Source organism: Excalfactoria chinensis, chromosome 1 (genome assembly GCF_039878825.1).
Source record: "Excalfactoria chinensis isolate bCotChi1 chromosome 1, bCotChi1.hap2, whole genome shotgun sequence".
Classification (NCBI taxonomy): domain Eukaryota; kingdom Metazoa; phylum Chordata; class Aves; order Galliformes; family Phasianidae; genus Excalfactoria; species Excalfactoria chinensis.
The window spans coordinates 145,598,775-145,619,220 of record NC_092825.1 but is presented as its reverse complement, the minus strand read 5'-3'; the positions used below and the strand labels follow the sequence as shown (position 1 = coordinate 145,619,220).

The 20,446-nt window shown below is 39.5% G+C and overlaps 1 protein-coding gene across 17 annotated transcripts in view; it reads left to right on the top strand.

Annotated features, from left to right (window-relative positions):
- The window catches only part of LMO7 (LIM domain 7), a 133,348-nt gene that overhangs the window by 25,791 nt on the left and 87,111 nt on the right, over positions 1-20,446 (top strand). For all 17 annotated transcript variants that reach the window (XM_072353966.1, XM_072353969.1, XM_072353956.1 and 14 more), the window contains exons 2-3: positions 11,290-11,360; positions 14,452-14,521. In XM_072353966.1, the coding sequence (XP_072210067.1) occupies positions 11,290-11,360; positions 14,452-14,521 (141 nt within the window). The remainder of the gene's footprint in view (positions 1-11,289; positions 11,361-14,451; positions 14,522-20,446) is intronic.

Below are 20,446 nucleotides of genomic sequence, written 5' to 3'. Positions count from 1 at the left end.
TAAATCTCTGATTTGCTCGTGGCACTGACCATCCACTCTGCGGAACTGTAGGTATTTACTCTCTGACCGGGTATTACAGGTAGTTAAACTGGGTAATGAACTTGGGAAATGTAACCATTGAGCTTGCATTTATCTTTGGTTTTAAATGAGTGAAAACAAGATATTTAAAGATTCAGATATTGTAATGACATCAGTTTGAAAATGTCATGGTTTTGCAATTTTGTAATTTTGCTATCAGTATTCCACATCATAACATCATGTTAAGCATAGATAATTTTGACGAATCTGCTGCTCACAGAAAGAAGACTACATGTCCCAGGGAGCACCACGGTCAGTCATATGACCAGGACTATATAATCTCACTTCAGTGCTGGACTCGCGCTCTTGGATTCTGCCAGCCATGGGGGAGTGTGTGGGAGCGTTCCAGCCGTTTCGCCTAGAGTTACAGTAGGCCTCTCGGTTTCGGGACTCACTCTCTCTTATTTTACTTGATTCGTTAGCCTTAATTCCAATTATATTGTATTATATTGTGCTATTCTGTATTTCGATATAGTATTTAGTAAATAAGTGTGCCTCCTTAGATCGTTGCCGCTGTATTTATTTTCTCTTTCCTTGTTTTCTTTTCCTTTTGGGATAGCGGCCCTGCAGGCCGTCTATACCCCTGTCATGGGTGCCGGTAGATTTTAGGGTAACCTGTGACATAATTGGTGGAGAATGCGGGCAGATTGCCAGCAAAAGTGGGCATAATTTGGGCAAAAGTGGGCAAAAACTGCAAAAGCTGCTGTTTTTCCTGCTGTCCTTTTAGTTTTTTACAGAGCTACGAGTTTTTTTTTCGTTAAGGAGCTATCTGAAGTTTACGTTTCTGCACCTGGGAGCTTGACCTTGAAAGTCCAGGCGGACTGCCAATACCCCAGAATATTTTGTAAACTTTTAGCTCTGCTATCTCGTTATTGAAGAGAGGAAAAAAAATGTGCGCTCTGTTAAAACTGCTAGTAAAACTGCTTTTCAGGGTGCTGTATGCTCCTCGTCCCTTCCCTGAATCCTTTATGCAGTTTTTGAATGCCCATTTGACCACACTGTTAATTTCCCTGAACATACTGTTGGTTATTTTATTAATCTCACTCAGTATCTGGATTTATAACAGTCTGAGGAAGTCTTCCCCAGAACCAGAGAATACTGAGTGGCAGGGAGTGTGGAGAGGCTTTGAGGAGACTTTAAAAAGGCAGACATCTTCAGTGTCATGGAGCTTTACTCCTGAACACTTGAAGAATCCTGAGAGCTTGATCGCATATTTGAGGCAGGAATGTTGCGGCACAGGCAGATCTCAGGAGGCACAAATGATTTGGGGCCTGGCTAATGCTTATTGGGCCTTATTCAATTTTGAAGCTGAGAGGGAGAGTCTCAGAGCTGAAAAGGCAGAGAGGGAAAAAGTTTTTGAAGCTGAGAGAGAGAGTCTCAGAGCTGAGATGGAGAGTCTCAGAGCTGAGAGAAATGACCTCCTATATCAGCGTGACACCCTCCGGTCCGAACTTGATGCCCTCTGGTCCAGGCAAGATGCACCCCAGTCCGAGCGAGACGCCCTTCGGTCTGAACGAGATGCCCTTCAGTCCGAGCGTGACACTCTCCAGTCCGAGTGTGACACCCTCCAGTCTGGACACGACACTCTCCAGTCCGAGCGCAACGCCCTCCAGTCTGAGCACGACGCCCTCCAGTCCGAGTGTAACAACCTCCGGTCAGAGCAAGGCTCCTTCCCGAGCCCAGACGAGGCAGCCTGTAGCGGAGCAGCGCAACCCCAGGTGGACAACACCGGTCTTGGCTCCCCCGGTGGGTCTGTTCCATATCTGGAAGGGGTTGGTGCGCTTCCGGGCTGAGCAGGCACCCGCCGCTATGCCGCGCTGCCCCCCATCCAGCCCGCTAGGCCCAGCCGTCCGGCATGAGGGGTGGCCTTAGATGTGGCTGAACGGGAGAGGTGGCCAATGCTTCGTCTTTATACTGATTCATGGATGGTGGAAAATGCCTTATGGGGGTGGTTGCAGCAGTGGGAACAAGACAACTGGCAACGACGAAGAGGTAAACCTATTTGGGCTGCTGAACTGTGGAAAGACATTGCTGCCCAAATAAGAAACATTGTTGTAAAGGTGCGCCATGTAGATGCTCACGTGCCTAAAAGTAAGGCTACTGAAGAACATCAAAATAACCATCAGGTCGATCGAGCTGCCAAAATTGAGGTGGCTCAAATAGACTTAGACTGGCAGAACAAGACTGAATTATTCCTAGCTCGATGGGCCCATGAGACCTCGGGCCATCAAGCAAGAGATGCAACATAAAAGTGGTCCAGAGACCGAGGGGTGGACTTAATTATGCATGCTATTGCTCAGGTCATTCATGACCGTGAAATATGTGCCATAATTAAACAAGCCAAGAGGATGAAACCTTTTTGGGGGGAAGGGCGATGGCAAAAATATAAATATGGGGAGGCATGGTAGATTGATTATATCACCTTGCCATGATCTCGCAATGGTAAGCGTTATGTGCTCACCATGGTGGAGGCAACCACTGGGTGGCTTGAAACATACGCAGTACCAGTACCCCATGCTATCGCCCGAAATACCATATTAGGGCTGGAGAAGCAAGTTCTATGGAGGCATGGTACTCCAGACACTGCCCCAGCAGTTCCACTCCTATCCCTGTCACCTGGGCAAGAAGCAGGAGCTCATGGTGAGGATGGTGTGGATGTGCCAAGTGAGCCACCCCGCAGTGAGGGGGGTCATCCCGCAGCCACGAGGCCTGGGTTCACTGTTCCCCTATGAGGGTTTGGAGCTGAACTCTCCAGGCCAGGATGTGAGGCTGCTGGCACAATCGTGTGCCCCGGTGGCGCGGTGATAGAAGTGCCGCTTGCAACACCGGAGGCCTGGGTTCGAATCCCCGCTGTGGCACAAGTGGTAGAAGTGCCGCTCTGCTACACAGAGGGCTCGAATCCCGGGAGTTGGACTCGATGACCTCTAAGGTCCCTTCCAACTCGCACAATACTGTGATACTGTGATCACCTGCTGGGGAGTTTCTTGATGAGCCTCTCCTTGATGCTTCTGTTCCACTGGACGGAACAGATACTTGGAGGATGGCCATACCACCAGCAGTGATGCTGGTCTGTTTCTCCCCTCTGCTTATGCTCTGGGCTCCTGACCTGATATCCAGATTGATGGAGACAGAGGAGGACAGTCCCAAGAAGTCCTCCGTGCAGTGGCCCTGTAGCTTAGGGAAAGGATGAGTGCACCTTGATGTGGGGAACGCCCCGCTAGTGTTGCCTTTCCCCCTTTTTCCCTCCACCATTATCATGTTCCTCTTTCCGGCAGTTTTGCCATTTTCTCGAGTTAGTAAATAATAGTGTGTTAAGTTACGGAGTTTTATTTTCAGCTTATGGATTTGCATGAAATAGATATAAGTTGTTAAGAAAATAAGGTTGCTGATTACTCACAACTATATATGTGTGTGTGTGTGTGTAATAAGCATAATGTAATGATGTAGAATAAGGGGTGGAATGTCATGGTTTTGCAATTTTGTAATTTTGCTATCAGTATTCCACATCATAACATCATGTTAAGCATAGATAATTTTGACGAATCTGCTGCTCACAGAAAGAAGACTACATGTCCCAGGGAGCACCACGGTCAGTCATATGACCAGGACTATATAATCTCACTTCAGTGCTGGACTCGCGCTCTTGGATTCTGCCAGCCATGGGGGAGTGTGTGGGAGCGTTCCAGCCGTTTCGCCTAGAGTTACAGTAGGCCTCTCGGTTTCGGGACTCACTCTCTCTTATTTTACTTGATTCGTTAGCCTTAATTCCAATTATATTGTATTATATTGTGCTATTCTGTATTTCGATATAGTATTTAGTAAATAAGTGTGCCTCCTTAGATCGTTGCCGCTGTATTTATTTTCTCTTTCCTTGTTTTCTTTTCCTTTTGGGATAGCGGCCCTGCAGGCCGTCTATACCCCTGTCATGGGTGCCGGTAGATTTTAGGGTAACCTGTGACATAATAAGAAGAAGAGATTAAAGCAACAGAGAAATGTGATTTGCTTCACTTTATTTTTTTACATTTGCCCTAAACAAATGTGGTTTTAGTATCTGTTAATGTATCTTCATCTGTTAGTATTCCAAGTATCACCTCTATTTGAGTGGAAATGTATGAAACCAAAAAATATGTGTTTTTTTTTCCCTACTCCATCTGAAACGCAAGCACTACTGCTGTCGTGCACTCTGTTTTCCTTCTTTAGCAAAAATGGTGGTATGGACAGACTTCAGAGATATTCAATTTTTCTCCTGTTTTTACTGTCTGAACTTGAAGTTCTGGGCAATGACGTGTGGCCAGCCAACTCCTCAATCACGTTCTGCCTGCCTCATTTGGGCACTGAATCACTGTATTTTGGGGTATGTTAAGCCTCAAGAATCTGAGCAGAGTCCAGATGTTATCCTTATCTCATCTCCAGTATCCTGTGGCCATGGACCTGTGGGTGTTGGGAACCCATGGGTCAGTTGCTGTGGTTTTTAGTGCTGGAGAGAAGCAGTTTGGTGGGTGGGTAGGGGTAAGTAGCCTACGTGATCAGAAGATGGGGTGCTTTCTAAATGCAACCCATTCACTTGGTGTGAAGAGGGAAAGGAGGCTTTAGTGCAATTTCAGGGTGACAGGAAGCTCGTGGTTTTCTTTTCTGATTGATCTGCTCAGCCAGCTCTGCAAAACCTTCTGTTTGTGTGCTGTGTGCATGCTGCTGTAGTGTTCCCACCAGTCCTCTTTACCAAGCTGCTTTGTTGCTCATATTTTTTCTAGTCTTTTTATTTCAGGCTCCTAAGGGCGTTTTTCAGAACTTATTGATTTTCTGTCCAGAGCAGCCTCTCTGTTTCTTTCTCTGTGTTACTCAGGCTGACACTATACAGAAGTCCAGCTGAGACACAGCTGTACATGGATTCATTTATCTCTTGATCACTTTATTCCTCAGCTTGAAGTGGTATTATGAACTTCAGGTCAGGTAACAGTGTAGTAAGCCATGAAAGTGGGATCACAATGAAGATGGAATCTATATCCTCTACTTTTCATGTTAATTCAGTAGATTGCCTTTATGAAAACCTTTTCTTTATAAGCTTTGTTCCCTGTTTGTTTCTTTCTCCTATGGCAGAAACAAACATCCAGTTCTAAAGCACCATTATGATATGTGAATTAGAGTGTTGAGTTTAGAAATAACACACACTAAAACTGTTTGCAGAATTAATAAGCACATCTGATTTGTTTGGAGATTACATCCACATGGTAAACGTTTGGTGTTTTTTTTCTTTTTGACCCCTCAGAGATTAGTAGTCTTTCAATTTACATTTGCAAGTTTTATCTCCTGCTGGAACACCTGTTTCCATTCAGTTTATCCCGCCCATCTGCTTATACAACGAGAACTTATCACACAACCAAAGTAATGGGAGTTGTTTTTTCTTAGTTTGACGCCTGTCAATACTGTCATCAGTATAAGCAACAGTGTAAAGTTATTCATCTTGCTGTCACTTCTGGGATGTTCTTTTTTGTGACTGAATTGCTTGATCTTGAGTGTTTATGGAAAATATCCTTGCTCTTTCTGCAGCACTTGTTATCCAAGTCAGGGATTTTCCTAAACACTCAAAAGAAGACTTCACTTCCATCCTTCAGAATTTGACAGAAGAGCTGAAAAGGCGTATAAAATCCCAGAGCATAGGCAAATGATGTGGAGAGATGTGTAATTCTCATACTTACAGTATCATGTCTCCTTGCTTTTCTTTCATAAATTGTTTTTCTTCATCTTTTGTGTTTAAAAAAAGAAAAAAATAAAAAGCTATATGGTATTTTGTGAGTCTTGGCATGCCTCTTTCAGCAAGCATACCACAATAAGACCCCATCATTATGATGATGATAGAAAATTGCTGTAAGTCGTCTTCAATAATCAGTCTTTTCCTTTCATAAATGTCTGTTCAGATTTATTATCAAAGGCATTTTTGGCTGAAGACTGAAAAATTTCCACATCCTCTAAAATGAAACTATGTCTAGGGATTTGGGGTATGGGTTCAAATAGGGCTGTACAACTTTGCATTGAGCAATAGAACAGGAATCATTCAAAGTGGAAAACTGTGTTACGGATACAAAGAGGACCATTCACATGGAGCAATGTAAATGATCAATGTGAAGAACCTTCATCTGTTCTAGCCTTTTTATTTTTATTGTTATTCCCAGCCACTCAGTCTGTTTTCCTCAGTGGAGTCATGCCTGTCATGGATTTTAGCAATGAGTTACAAGGACTTTAAAAGAAGAGCTTCCTTCTGTAGTCTCAGAAATCCAGACATTGCTCTTGACTCATATAAAGTTGTTAAGGTAGGCAGTGTCTCAAGTTAATTGCTGGACAGTTTCCAGTGAAAATCTCTGTGGGTAGCAGCTTTCGAACATGTCTCAGGGATTGTTGGACCATGAATTAAATGGTGATAGAGATTCCTTTTAGACCTTGGCTGTTTTGAATCAGGCATCCTTTCTGCTACATGGGGTGTAATGCCAGCAGCATTCTACCATAGCTGGATGATATAGATGTTTACACTGTAGGGTACAGCATGAAGGATAGAGTTGAATATCTCCAGAGGTCCCTTCCAACCCATATGACTCTGTGATTCTCCTCTCAGGGCCCTAAATTCAGGGGTCTTGAGCAGGTCCTGCTTGCTTCAGAAAAATCTTGGCTTTCGGAAAGCTCATAACCTCAATGACTTGGCTGTTTGCTGCAAAGCCCAAAGCCTTTCTACCCAAATGGCAGCCACCATGATTTTGCTAATTGTGTGTTCAAGATTGGGTACAGCAGTGCTCTGAATATTGTTCCTATCATCTGCCCTTGGGGAGAGATTTGAGAAAATTAATCAACTTCTGCAGTAAACCATGGCAATGTTAGACTTCTTACAAAATTCACTGAGGAAGAGCATTGAGATTTGAAATCTTGCTTGTTGGCTGTAGGTGTAGCCTACATATCTCCAGTGCATGTTACTGTACGCAGTAAGAGTACAGTTTGGAAATCATGTTTTGGGTGGTTAGAGCCAAGTGAGTGTTGTAAGTGGAGATATATAACGCGGAGATTATGTAATGATGGAGTCACATGCCCTGTAACCTGATCCAGATTTTTTGGTACTTGAGGAAAAAGAGGGGAAAAAAAAGGCCTTTAACAAGGTAATAATTCAGACATTGACATGTATGTGATGCGATTTCTCCTTTCCTTAGTTTCTGGCACAGGCCCAGCTCTGCTGAGGAAGGCAGTGTGGTGGAACCCAGGGAACCTGGCAGATGTAGCTGAAATCCTGCAGCAGGGGCTATACCATGACATTGCATTTGTATCATTGCCCCAGTTCTGTACCGCTTGTTAGTCATCCTCTCTGTAGCACAACATTAAGCTTGGCTTTTGTTGCTGCAGACTTAGTTTGAGAACTGAAGTTCATAAATCAGTTTGGTGTACTTGAGATCGCTGTCTGATAAATTGGTTGCTTACTGAGATCTTTGTATGATTTGAGCACTTCGCACTGATGCAATTAGTGTTTCTTTAAAATCAATGTGTGAGGTCCTTAATCAACTTGAGGTTGTGTGGTCTAAAAGTGGCTGTGTCAGAGAAGCTGTGAAGGAGACCAACAGAGTAAGACTTAGGAGATGTGAGTTTCGAAGTAGACAAATGACTGGCAAGTACCCATGTGTTCTGTGTTAATGCTTCACTCAGGCTATGGTTTGGGTATGATAAAATACCTTCCTCTTAGGTTTGAGCAGCTGTTTTTGTTTGTTTGTTGTTGTTGTTGTTGGTTTTTTTATGGATTATCAGTTAACCAGTGTGTCCAGGTATGTTATGTGAGATGTTTTTGAGGGGACAGTCTGGCTGTAGTGTTCACACTACAACAAAATTAAGGTAAGAATGCTGCTGGTCCTTCACATTTTGTGAGTTATGTGTGGTTATGTCTGAATATATAGGAAGACAACCAATTTGAAACCTACATCCCTGCAGGACAGCAGCCTCTCTTGGGATGCCATTCAAATTGGTGTAAACCATAGAAGTGATTTGATGCGAACTCAGTGTTTCCTATTAACACTGAAAGAGCTTACTATTTTTAGAGGCTTTTAGGGCAAAGACAACCTATGACCAGCTATATTTGGCCTCTAGTAGGACAAGCCAGAGAAATGTATTCAGTTTTAATTTTGGTATTGCGACACATAATTAAGATATTTTTCTGTGATGTGTTCTTTTTGTTCAGTCATGCCATATCGTGAATGTATTGGACTTTGGTTATATTTTCTTGAATTGCCACCTCCTATAGAAATCATTGCAAACCTGAAGTTAAATTAGCCCTCTCTATGTTTGTGTGTGTAAGTACTTAATTTACATGCTGTTTGAAGTAAATTGCATGGACTTGGCAATTGCAAATTACCAAAGTATTAGGGGACGCTTTCCTACAAAACTGAAATCAAACTGCTTTATAGCAGCAATTAAAAGTGATTTATGGTCTGGTCTTTAATTATATCTTTGACTCCATTATATTAAAAAACAAAACAAACAACAAGAAGAACACAGAGAAGGAAGCTGAATGAAGGAGAGAAGAGAGGGAGTATTTTAGGAGATTGTGTTCAGACATGGATCAAAACCACTTTGGGGAGATATTCTTTATTGTTTAGATCACATGGCCTAAATGGTTGAAAAATTATCCAAAATCAATTCCGACAATTACATAAGAGTACCACACCCAGTATAACCAGTTTTAATGAATAAACAGTGACTCACAAATAGTAGACATTCTTTGAAGATGTAGTATCTTGAGGTGGGATTTGTTTCGTCTTACTCATGTTCTTAAAGGTTGGGTGAATCTGAGCCAGTCCTCAGCTTTCCAATTTTTAACAATACCTTGTTGCTGTGTGGAATGCAATAGTTACAGCTGTGATTGGTTGGCCTTGCAATGGGCATAAGCTGGATAGAAGTTTTTTTCTGGGAAAATTTCTCCGTCTCCATGTGAAAGCTTGGTTTAAAACGGAGCACAGGTTTGTTTGTTTTTCTGGTATCAACAAATTCAAGGTGCTGTGCAACTGGGAAAATGTTTCACTTTCAAGCCATCTGTATTATATTGCTTATTGAGAATACCTATTAACTACTTAATTATTAGTTGTCCTTTATAAGTCGATATTGATGAAACCTAACTTGGCAGTCCTGATACCTCTTATTTTTATGTCAACAAACCACAGTCTTCAAAATCTATGAGTCGCAATGTCAGCCTGACTGCTCCATCCCATAAACCAAGTCAACACTGACTTCCCCAATGACAGCATAAATAACTTAGTCAGAAGGCTTTCAGTGTAATGACTCCCTGTGTTAATGTAATTTTAAGAGTCTGTACAGCTAATACTAGCTATTGCAATCTTGTGCCGAAACTGGACTCTCTTGTAGATGAAGAATGGCCTTTAGCTAGCTGGGGTTATGACAGAAAACTTTGTGGCAGTCAAAATTATTCCATGTTTTTGTTTGTTTGTTTGTTTTTAAATAATTGGTTAGAAATTACTTCAGGAAGTGCCCTAGATTATTATACCTTGAAGTGTGGCACTCTTGTGGTCCAAAGGATCTGTGCTGAGGTTCAGCATCTCTTCAGTGATATTTCCACCCTGACTTCCTAATAATAGTGTCTTAGTGACCTCCTTAGCTATGTGCAGTTCCATTTTTTTTTTTTTTAAAAGGAATTTCAGCATGAAGGTTGTTTCCAGATATCTAAGTCATGGCAGTTTTGAGATGGGTCGGACAGTGGGACAGTGACATTAGGTGAAGGAAACACTTCACTGCCTATTGCATGCATGATTTAGCAATGAACTGTTTGCATTAAGCCAAATAAATGTGCTGTGTAGTCCCACAGGTGTCAGAGAACTCTAAAATGAGAATAAAGTTTGGCCTCTTAAGAGTTGTTTGGAGTCCTGTGAGTAAAAACTTACCTTAAAATCAGAACATTGTTTTTGTAACATCAATCTCTATAGAGGAAAGAGATTAGAAGTTCAAGTTGTTGAATTTAAAAAAAATAAGCAAGTACTTTTTTTTTTTACATAGGTTAAGTTCTAGCATTTTTGGTGAGAGTGTGTGTTCCTCTTGCAATTAAGGAAAAATAAGAGGGTGATAGTTCAACAGGTCCTTAAAGCGCTGTGTCCTCTCCTTTGTTCTTTCACCAAGCATCGCTCATTTGTTTTACCGCTGATTTTGTTAATTATTGTGGCAAGTACTAACTGTTGGTCTGGATGCACACAGATTCCACATGACTTTTAATTGTGTGCCTGAAGTCCTGTGCTGTACTGGGGATGATTAGGATCCTTGAGTGGAATTTTATGACAACTTAGTGCCTGAACATCCCTAAGCTAACACCAATAAATGCCCTTCCTTGTGTTTGATTTCTGTACTTAGCTGGAATAAAACTCTTTTTGGACTGTTCTAGAGATTTTTCTTCCTTCCTGATTTGTGTGCGGGATACTAATCTGGGTGTCGATAAAGGAAACTTTGTAGGGGGAAATCTAGTAAGAAGAATCCAAATAAATATAAGGGTAAGAGATCATAAGTACATCACTCTTCTCTTGAGATGGAGTGAATTAATTCCAGGAGCAAATCTCTTTTGTTGAAAACCTGTAGGCAATGGTTTTGGCTTTGGGTGCTTTAAGTTCTTGTTTGACATTGTTCTTTTTCATTGCTTTTCACCTCATATATGAAAAGTAGCCCCACTAGTATAGTCTTTCAGTTGTCCAGCTAATGGGTGTTGATATACATGTGGTAACAAGGCTTGCCAGAGAGGTTCTTTAGTCACACTGCCTTAGGTGTAAGCTGCAGGGAAAAAGAAGTAATGTATTTCATGCTGGATATCATTAGTGTTCAAGATGTAAAAGGAAGAAGATTTAAATGAGAAAAAGACTCCACACTTTTTTTTTTTCTTCTTCGTGCCTCTGTTTCAGATTTCTTTTATGCTTTCCAGAGAAGCTGGCATTGCTTCAGAAAATAACAATAAGTATTCCCTCAGAATTTAGCTGAAGATTGATTTTGCACCAGCAGAAACTATTTGAAGATGTTAAATCTGACTTCTTTTGAGGCACAGCTGTTTTAGAAAACTTTTTATTTTGAAATAAATACAAGAAAGTAGTGGATACTGTGAACTGTATGTTGAACTGAAGTTTTGCTTATTATTTCTCAGTTTTTCTTTCCAGACCTGATTTTGTATGCATGTTTCAAATTAACTTTTTATTTTTCCAGACAGTTACTGGGAAAAGCTTTGGAACCAAAGATTTTCGAGCAGCTCTAGAAAATGGAGTCCTGTTGTGCGAGTGAGTATTGACTTACTATGTAAAAATGCTTCAGATTTTCATCAGCCTCTTTCCTTCTTGGCTTGTTGTTTGAATTAAGTGCCAACAATGGATATTTTTTTATGCTTGTTTGAAAGCTGTTCTTCCTTCCCATGGCAAACATCCACTTTCTAGATCTACGTATTCCGTGTGTTGTCCAGCACACTTGTCTTAGCTGGAGTATTAATACTCACCTTCTGGCCTTTGATTAGTTTTATTGGTTAATGCTCTTAGTGTTAGTGGAGTTTCTCATCTCATGCAAGGCGGTGTGGTCCACAACTGTGATGAAGGCACTCAGTTACTTACACGCTCACTGTTGTTTTGCCTGCATCACATTAAGAAATAATTGTAAACCCTTGTTTTCTAAATCCTGAAAGACAGTTATTCTTCCCAGAAAACCTGACACTAAAAAAATAGTTCATTTCAGTAGTGGATGTAATTAAATCATAAATTAAAAAGAAGTTGCAGGCCTCTGATTTTTTTAATAATATTAGTTCCTAAAATTTCTCTTTGGTAACAGGATCTATTTGGCCATCTTACAATTACCTCCAAGTACGTCAGTAACATTATCTATAGGATGTCAGTTGGCATGCTTAAGGGCAATTTAGGATCATAAAAGTAAATGTTACAGCCCAGGTTTCAGTAGCATATGGACTGAATTAGTTACTACTTTCAACAGCAAACAATACTCTGACCTCAGCTTTTTCTAGAATGCTTTCTCAAAAAAGCTTTCTTTTGTTTATATATGTTATAGACTTGGCAATAATGAGACCTGTCTGGTTTCACTGGTGGACTGAGTCAGAGGTATAAAACATCCATTCATCAGGTCTATTTATAATTGGTTTGAAACTTACTAGAATAGGTTTCCAGGGTTGAAAGCACTGTTAACCACCTTGTATTTTAAGGTGTAAGTGTCCCATTCAGAGACCGCATAGGAGGCTTAAAAATGCCTTGAATCTTAGAGGTATCCATAGATCAGTTCAGCCATTTCAGAAAATATTTATGAAAGGTATACTTGTCTGTTTTTTCTTTTTTTATTTGTTTGTTTCATTGCGTATCACAAGTAACCAATGTAAATGCAAAACAGGCAACATTTCCACATCTTTCCTTATGTGAATGTTATTTCATTTTCTGTTTGTTCTCTCCTTTATTTTATTTCCTTTGGGTACCTTGCCTAAACAATTATCTTGCTAGTTGCTTCTGTAATTATCTGTTTGGTGTGAGGGAGAAGGTTTTTTTGTGCTTCTTGTTTCTTTTTCTTTAAGACTAAACAGTTTTGTAGGGATGGAATTTTTATTTTTTTGTTGCTTATGTAATTAAATGTGAACTATACTGACTCTCGTAATAAAATAGCTTCTTATTAAAGTAATGGCTATTTCTTAGTGTATCTGTGTAGTAGGGTGTGTGTATTGTATTCAGCTGTAACTTTTAAATCAAGTCTTTAAGAATTGGCAATGAACTGATATAGTCTAACTCTTTGATATCTTCATTGTTGACACCTATTTGGCAAAAGAATGTGAGCATCCATCTGCCAAATGCAGATCAGTTAAATTTATCTGTAATTAACAGCTACATGTAAGAAAAACATCCAGTAATTTCTTCATCCGAGCAGTTTTCCTGGGGAGTCATGCAGCAGTCTTTGAAGGAAAAGACATTTAATTATACTGCACTAAATCATACAGCTGTTCTCTTTTAAATTTGACATACCTGGAAGTACAACGATAAGTGATTTCTGTAAGAGTTCACTGGAAATGGAAAAGAACAAAATACAGAAGGCTTTCAAATGTCCAGTTTTCAGCAAAGTAAACAAAACACAAGATCTTAAGTAATGGAAATAAACAAGCCACGGCATTGCATGTTGCCTTGGTTGCCCCTGACATGACTTGTTAATTTACACAGATTATCACTGGAGATGATATATTTGGTTTATACTGCAGCAGATCAGATCTGTACTTTCACCACTTATTCTAGTGGCAGCTCAATTGTCTTGTTTGACTTACTGACCATGTATGTGTGTCAACTGACTGATCAGTTGACAAAATAAATCCTTCTACACTATACTAGATCTCCTATTCATACCTTATAGGAGGAAGAAAGTTTTCTGTTACAGGCTACTTTGTGTTCTTAAGCACAGTAAAGCAAATAAGTGATGCATTTGGAAATAAGAAAATAATAGCTTTTCTATATATTTTTTTTTAATTTCTTTTTTTCTCTTTTCTCTTGATGGAAAAGTCATCAAGTGTATTTTGTTTGGTAAATTACAATGCAGCTGAAAGATCTCGGGATCTGTTACCTTATTTCTTTTTCTGCAGGCATTTAGAAATCTCTTCCATTTTCATTATGTATACATAAACTCTGTTCTTTTTGTTTATTTTCTAAATATATTTGCTGTTCAAGCAAAGGGAAAAAAAAAAATGTCTTTTCGCCTGTATAATTTTAAACTCCTGGTCCTGACTCTACTTTGGTGTGGGTAGATCACAAAACGCTGTTGATGTTTTGTGTGGTTAAGGGGTCTGACCAAACAAGCAGCAACAAGAAGAAGGAGCAAGTCCAAATTCCTCAGATGTAGGCAGATGAAGTCTGCAGGGTGTCCTGAGGTCCCAGTTCTTTCTTGGTCCGGTTGTCTAGTGTGTATTTCAGTGAATCATGGGATTTCCCTACCAACATGACTAAGAAACTGGGAATGAAAGTGCAAGGAATACTTTGCCTCGTCCTCAATGCATGACAAGATGTGCATCTGTTCTTTTTTTCAGTTTTATTGTAATTTCTATATAAAGTATGAGTGATATTGTGAGGCTTGTTCCTTTCTGTCCAACTGGACAAAAATTAATCCAAAACAACTTGCATGTTTAAAATGTTTACAAAAAAAAAAAATATTGTTGCATGCATCGTACTGAGGCTGGTAGCATATGAAATCTGAGCTGGTTTCCTACATTTACAGGGATATCAGAACTCTTACAAGGAACACTCAATAGTTTGCATACTCCTATGTATGTGAAGTTTTTCTTAATAAGTGATGATACTCAGACTTATATGAATTTATGCTACATAATTTTATTTGATTTCTTTGTAGCTTGATTAACAAGATCAAACCTGGCATTGTTAGGAAGATCAATCGTTTGTCAACTCCAATAGCTGGCTTGGTAAGTAATGACAGCAAATCTAATATCTGTGGTATGACTTCATTATCTATTTCATTTTGCTTAATAAGCACTCTCTTGTCTGTTGGTTTCACCATGGACTCATTACAAAAACCTACCAATTGTACAGTATTATAACTCTAATTCCATTTTTGATCAACATTTTACTATTTATACATTAACTTAAAAAGCAGAGATTATCCATACAATGATCTGAATCTGTAACTTTAATTAACTTGCCACTCAAGCACTCATGGCTCCTGTGCACAAACCTATACAGCATTTCCTTTCTTTATTCAAAGGCTGTTGCTGTGTTATATTTGCAAACCACTTCAGAATTCCCTCTGTTAGGGAAATAACAAGCTAAGAAAGCTTTCTTGTAACCTGATTTTGTTTGGAAGCTGCTTTTCCTCACCTACAGCAAACCCTAGGTTGCATTAAAATAACCCTGGTGCAGAAATGTCTCTTAAGGTTTCACCTAAGTGATTTAGCTGAAGATATTTTGGCTGAAAATCATATTGTCTGAGAGGGAGTAAAGTAATGGATGGAATCATTTACATTGGAAATATAAGACTTCCTGTATGCTCTTTGGCAAACATGCTTGTCAGAGACCATACACTAAATTCTTTTTAGCCATTTAGGATCAGAAAACTTTTAGGAGGGTAAGCAAATTGAATTCTTTTTTTGGCAGTTTTTTTCCAGAGAAAGTAGCCTTGTAAGTTATTCCCAACTTACAGGATAACTGTATCTTAATCCTGTGGCCAAAACTTCTTTTTAAAAAAGACACAAAACAAATGGATATGTGCATGATTTCTACAAGAAGATTCCCCTTTATGGTAAATATTCAGTCTTAACATTAGGGAAAGTTACCTGATTTTTGTAACAGAAGTAGAAGACAAAACATCTCTAGAACTTCAATTGAGGGCATGAGATAGCAAAACATCTGCTTTTGCTAGTCAACTATGCAACTCTAGAGGGAAAAGTGTATTTAACTTGGCTAGAGGTCATAAGATTGTACAATAATATACAGCAAGTTAACCCAAACTCAGAAAGTGCATTTCCACATCAAATGAATGTGAAAAGCATTAGTTGCCTTTGTCCCAGAAAGCTTAGGGTATTAGGATTGTGAATAAGTGCTGTACATTCTTTTCCCATGAAGCATCCAAAAAAAGAGCTCAAAATGATTCTGGGGAAGATAGTACTGTTATTCTATCAATCGTTTGATTGCCTAAATGGCCTCTAAAGTAGCCATTAGTCCAGACCAGAAAACCATAGGATGGATTTGATTTTTTGTGGCAACTTTGTGTTGTCTTGAACTATGAAATGAAATACTTTTTCACTTTTACGTGGTTCTTTTGTTGTTTACAGACACACAAATTTGGCGTACTCATTAGGTGTTTAGCTTTTCTTAGTTGGGGTGTATCATTGTGACTAGTTCCTACAAGTCTTCAAAAAGAAAAGGGAGGAAGGGTGAATGAATCTCAGAAACCATGACCATCTACTGGTATTGTTATTATTATTGGAGTACCACTTAAAAGTGGTCCCTGAGACAGCTGATGTTTTGTGTTAACCTGTGGAAACAGTTTTATAGAAATACTTTGGTTTTAGAACGTTGTGATTATGGTGACAATAATGGGTGTATGTATATCTCCCAAGCTGAGAGTGACATACTAATTTAAACAGCTTTGGAGAGCCCAGCTTCCATCCCTGAGTGTGTAAGTCATACTAAAACCAACTGTTCTGTGCATTTATAGAAACACAAGCATTAGGACCTGCCAGGTTCAGAATATTGTAGCTGATGAACTGCAGGATTTACGGATGGAAAGGATTCATGTTCAACCACTTCTGTTGAAAACTTCTCTGCTTTACTTTCCAGTATAGAAAAGCAAGGTTTACTGTGCTTCTAGGTATAGAGCTTGCCAGGAATTATCTGGTTTAGACTTGCTTGCCATGTTCTGGAAATACTTTAACTGCTTGTTAGTTGATTCTCCCACAAGTCAGCTTCTAGACTGTGTTTTCCATGGCTTCATGTACACTTCTACAGCTCTCACTTCTGCTGTATTCATTGTGTTTCAGTCTTACAGTAATTGCTCCCCACCAGGCCTTTACAAGATTTGGAAACCTTGTTGGTAGGGGGACTTTTAATGAATAAATAAATTAAAATATATATATATATATAAGTAATTAAAAAAAAAAGGAAATTCTAGCTTCAAGAGGAGGAATTTATTTCTAAAGGATAAACGGATGCCACAACTTGAATTTGAGTCCTTTATCATTTGATCATGTTCTCTTTACAGTTCTTTTGGGCCTTGAAATTTCTTCAGATTTTCTTTTCTTCTCTAGGGAGTTAATGTGTTTGACTTTTTTCTTCCCTGAAAAGTTTTGTTTGCTTCATATGCTTGACAGTTTTCTCAGCAGTATAGAAGTACAATGCTCAACAGAAGTATTTGGTTGAATCTCCAGAAGGGGTTCATTATATTGTTTGTCTTTGTAGTTATTCTGAGAACAAATTTCATTGCCTATTTTACTCAAGAAAGTCTATGTGAATAATGAAAGAGTCTCGGTTTTATGTAATATTGTGTGCTATACTTTTTTAATTGAGGTATGTAACTGAGACATGCTTTTTGTTGGCTTTGTTTTATAAATTAAGTGCATTATTTAATTCTCAAAAACATAGTAGAAATTCTACATTAGAAGTATCAACTAAATTCCAAGCTCATTTTAGGCAACTGAAAGTAAGCTTCAGCTGTCTGCATCACTAATTTGATTATACTGATAGCTAGTTTGATTATCCTGCGGTGTAATAACTATGGGTGTGGACTTCAGTGGTTCAGGTATAATCATGATGGGAAGGATAAATACATGTCTTTATGATTAAACACTGAAATGAAACTTGGTATTCAGTTAACAAAAGTGCTGGTACTGGGCAAACTTCAAAATTCTTTAAGTTGGTGCTACAACGTTGATGTTCCATTTCTTCTTGGAGGCTTGTGCCTCCCATGGCTTGCGTGACAGCTAATAGTTGATTTTACCATTTAAGAAAAATATTTTTGTATCTTTGATTCACATGTGTTTATTTGGAAAACTGAACTTAGATGCTGAGGGAAGAGACCCCAACCAAAATTCTTGAAGGCAAGCAGAGGTCGCAGGAGATAGTGGGCTGAACAGACCCATCTTCTGATGGTGATAAGAAGCACATGAGCCAGCCCTCAAGTATAACTCTTATTCCAGCAGCAATTAACAGGGTTTGGCTGCTGGAGACACCTGCTCTGGCAGCTGCACATTTTACAGAGCAGTGTGCCCATTTGGGTTAGTCCTGGTTCCATGTCAGCATGTGCAGTTGAGTGATGTGTGGTCTTAGGGCTGCCACAGAGCTGCAGGGGCAAGAATCAGTTCCTGTGTAGCCATATCTGATTCCCTTGCCATTCTTGGTCAGTGATGAGTGACCAAGGAAAATGTCAGTCACTCAGAGGAAGGGGGGGTGGGGTGGGGGGTTGTTCCTGAGCTACAGCATGTGCAGGTACAAAGGACTAATTCCATCAGTAGCTGCAGAAGGCTGTGGCTTGTTGCAGGTTGATTTTCAACAGCAATGGGTTTCAGAAAGAGTGATGTGCTTTTGCAGGATTTCTGAGGGGAATTCCCTTGTGCTTGACTGCTTTGATTTCCTTTAAAAGGATAGTGAAGGCAATAAACACCACTACACTGTGAGAATGCCATTTGTTATAAACTTTGTTCTGAAATATTGTATGGAGAGTGATGAAAAAGTTTTGGTGTATCTTTCCAATTGTATAAGACAGTGTAAAGAGCAGTCCATGCATTTTTCCCTTGTACAGCAGAGTAGGCAAGCAAACCAGTACTGAGTAGCTGTTTGTGAACCAATTTGGCATTTCTGGAGCATGTGATACAGGTAACTGAAGGGTCAGATTTGTGGAAGATGAATTGCGCTGTGCAAGATAATAAAAGTGCAGCCTGCCTTAAGTCCACTTTTGTGGTCCATATTTATATGAAATAAGCCTATGCCAGGGAGATGTGATTTAAAGAAAATGACTTGCATTGATGAATCTTGCTGGGTTGATCTTATTCCCACTACTTTGCTCCTGTTATAGAGAAAACCCTGTTTATATTGATTTTTTGAACAGCCCGAGTTATATATAGACAAAGAATTACAAATTTATGACTTGCTCCATCTGCCAGTAAGATGCAGCTGTGCTTTAAATGTGGAAAATGAATAGCAGACCATTTACTTCACCTTCTCAAGAACTGCCTTATGCTAAAGAGCACTCCCTACTTTTCCTCCTAGAAGTGGGCAATGTAATGACAACATGGTTAGTGGATGCTTCATTCCTGTTTCTCTTTCCTCAGCCTGGTGTTCCTCCAAGGTTTCTGAGAAAGGGAAAATAAATCCTCCAATATGTTTTTTCATTCAAAGTGATTTTTTTTCCTAACACCCCCCCCCCCCCCCCCCAAAAAAAAAAAAAAACCAACAAAAAAAACAACACCAAAAGACCCTAATTATTAGTATTATGCCTAACAACAAGTATCTTGTTTTTCTTGCTGTATGTTATTTTGGAGCCTTTTTTTAAATTTTGATGCCTTTTTTTTTTTTTTTTTTTTTTTTTTTTTTCCTGATTATTATTATATTTTTACTTCCTTTAGTAGTGAAATGGGCAAAAGGAAAGAGTGAAACAAATTTTGCAGCCTCAGGAAGTTATTTAATAAAATTTGCAAAATGATTTGGCTTAGTATTCTCAGGGAGAAATAAAATCAATGCTTTGCAGAAGTACCACCAACCCCCCCCCCCCCCCCCCCCCACTCAATAAACATACATTCTCTGCTTTTCAGCTCGAATCCCAGCATGTGAAGTGGTTTGCATATGATCATACCAGGAAGAGCACTTTGTGGTCTGAACACATTTTCCATCAAGGCTTTGCCGAGCATTTTGAAACTCATCTTTGTCTGCAGTGCTTTTGTTCCTCAGAATACTCACTTTTCCAACTTAGCTGGCTGAACAATGAATTTGAACTGAGACTGAAGCAGAAGAAATCATGACATAGTGGGGAGATGAGGCTAGCTTTTTTGCCTGCCCTGCAATGTCCAAATCTGGTTAATACCATCTACTTTTCCCTGCAGCTCCTGTTAGTAAAGTGGAAGTGCAACGCTTTGCTCCACTCTGTGGTTGGGAAGTGCATCATCACATCATGATGGGCTGTGGTCAGACCACAGGGCAGAGTGGAGAGCTGTTGGTTTTTAGGAATTGCACATGCAGTGCAATCAACTTTTATTTTTCTAAGCTGGTTCCTCATCTCAAACGAGTAGACGTGCTGCTAAATAACTGCATGAGAGCTGGATGAATGAGCACCAAACATCATCTTCATGCAGTTCTTTATTTTAGCTTTGGCAAAGATGGCTTTGGCTGTCTGGTTGGGTTATCGTTTAGTGTATGTGTGTGTTTTTAATGATTTATTGTGAGCTTTTGTTTCCCTTTCACACAAGAGAATGAAATTGTTCTTCTGTAAGCAGTCCTGTGTTTGAAGACACGAATCAGAAATACTGGAGAGTGGGACTTTATTTTTGTTGTTGTTCTAGAGTGGAACCAGGGTTGCTTTAGGGTAAAGAGTGCTTGTGTTTCTGGTTCACATACACCAAGAAGCTCTTCTGACAAGTGCTACACAAACATCATTTCTTCTCTTCTTTAATGCAGTCCAATATAATAGTGCTATTTTGCATAATGCATTTACTTAATGTATCAGAAGGTATTAATTCCTCTTGCACACCAAGGCAACTACCTGAAAAGGCAATGGAGAGCTACTTTGTTATGGACATCGGCAGGTAACTCCTAAACCAGTAAAGTAGGGAATACTAAGGATAGGAAGAGAGAAACGTGAAAGAAAATTATAACAAAATGAAAGGGAGATAAAGGGGGGGTGG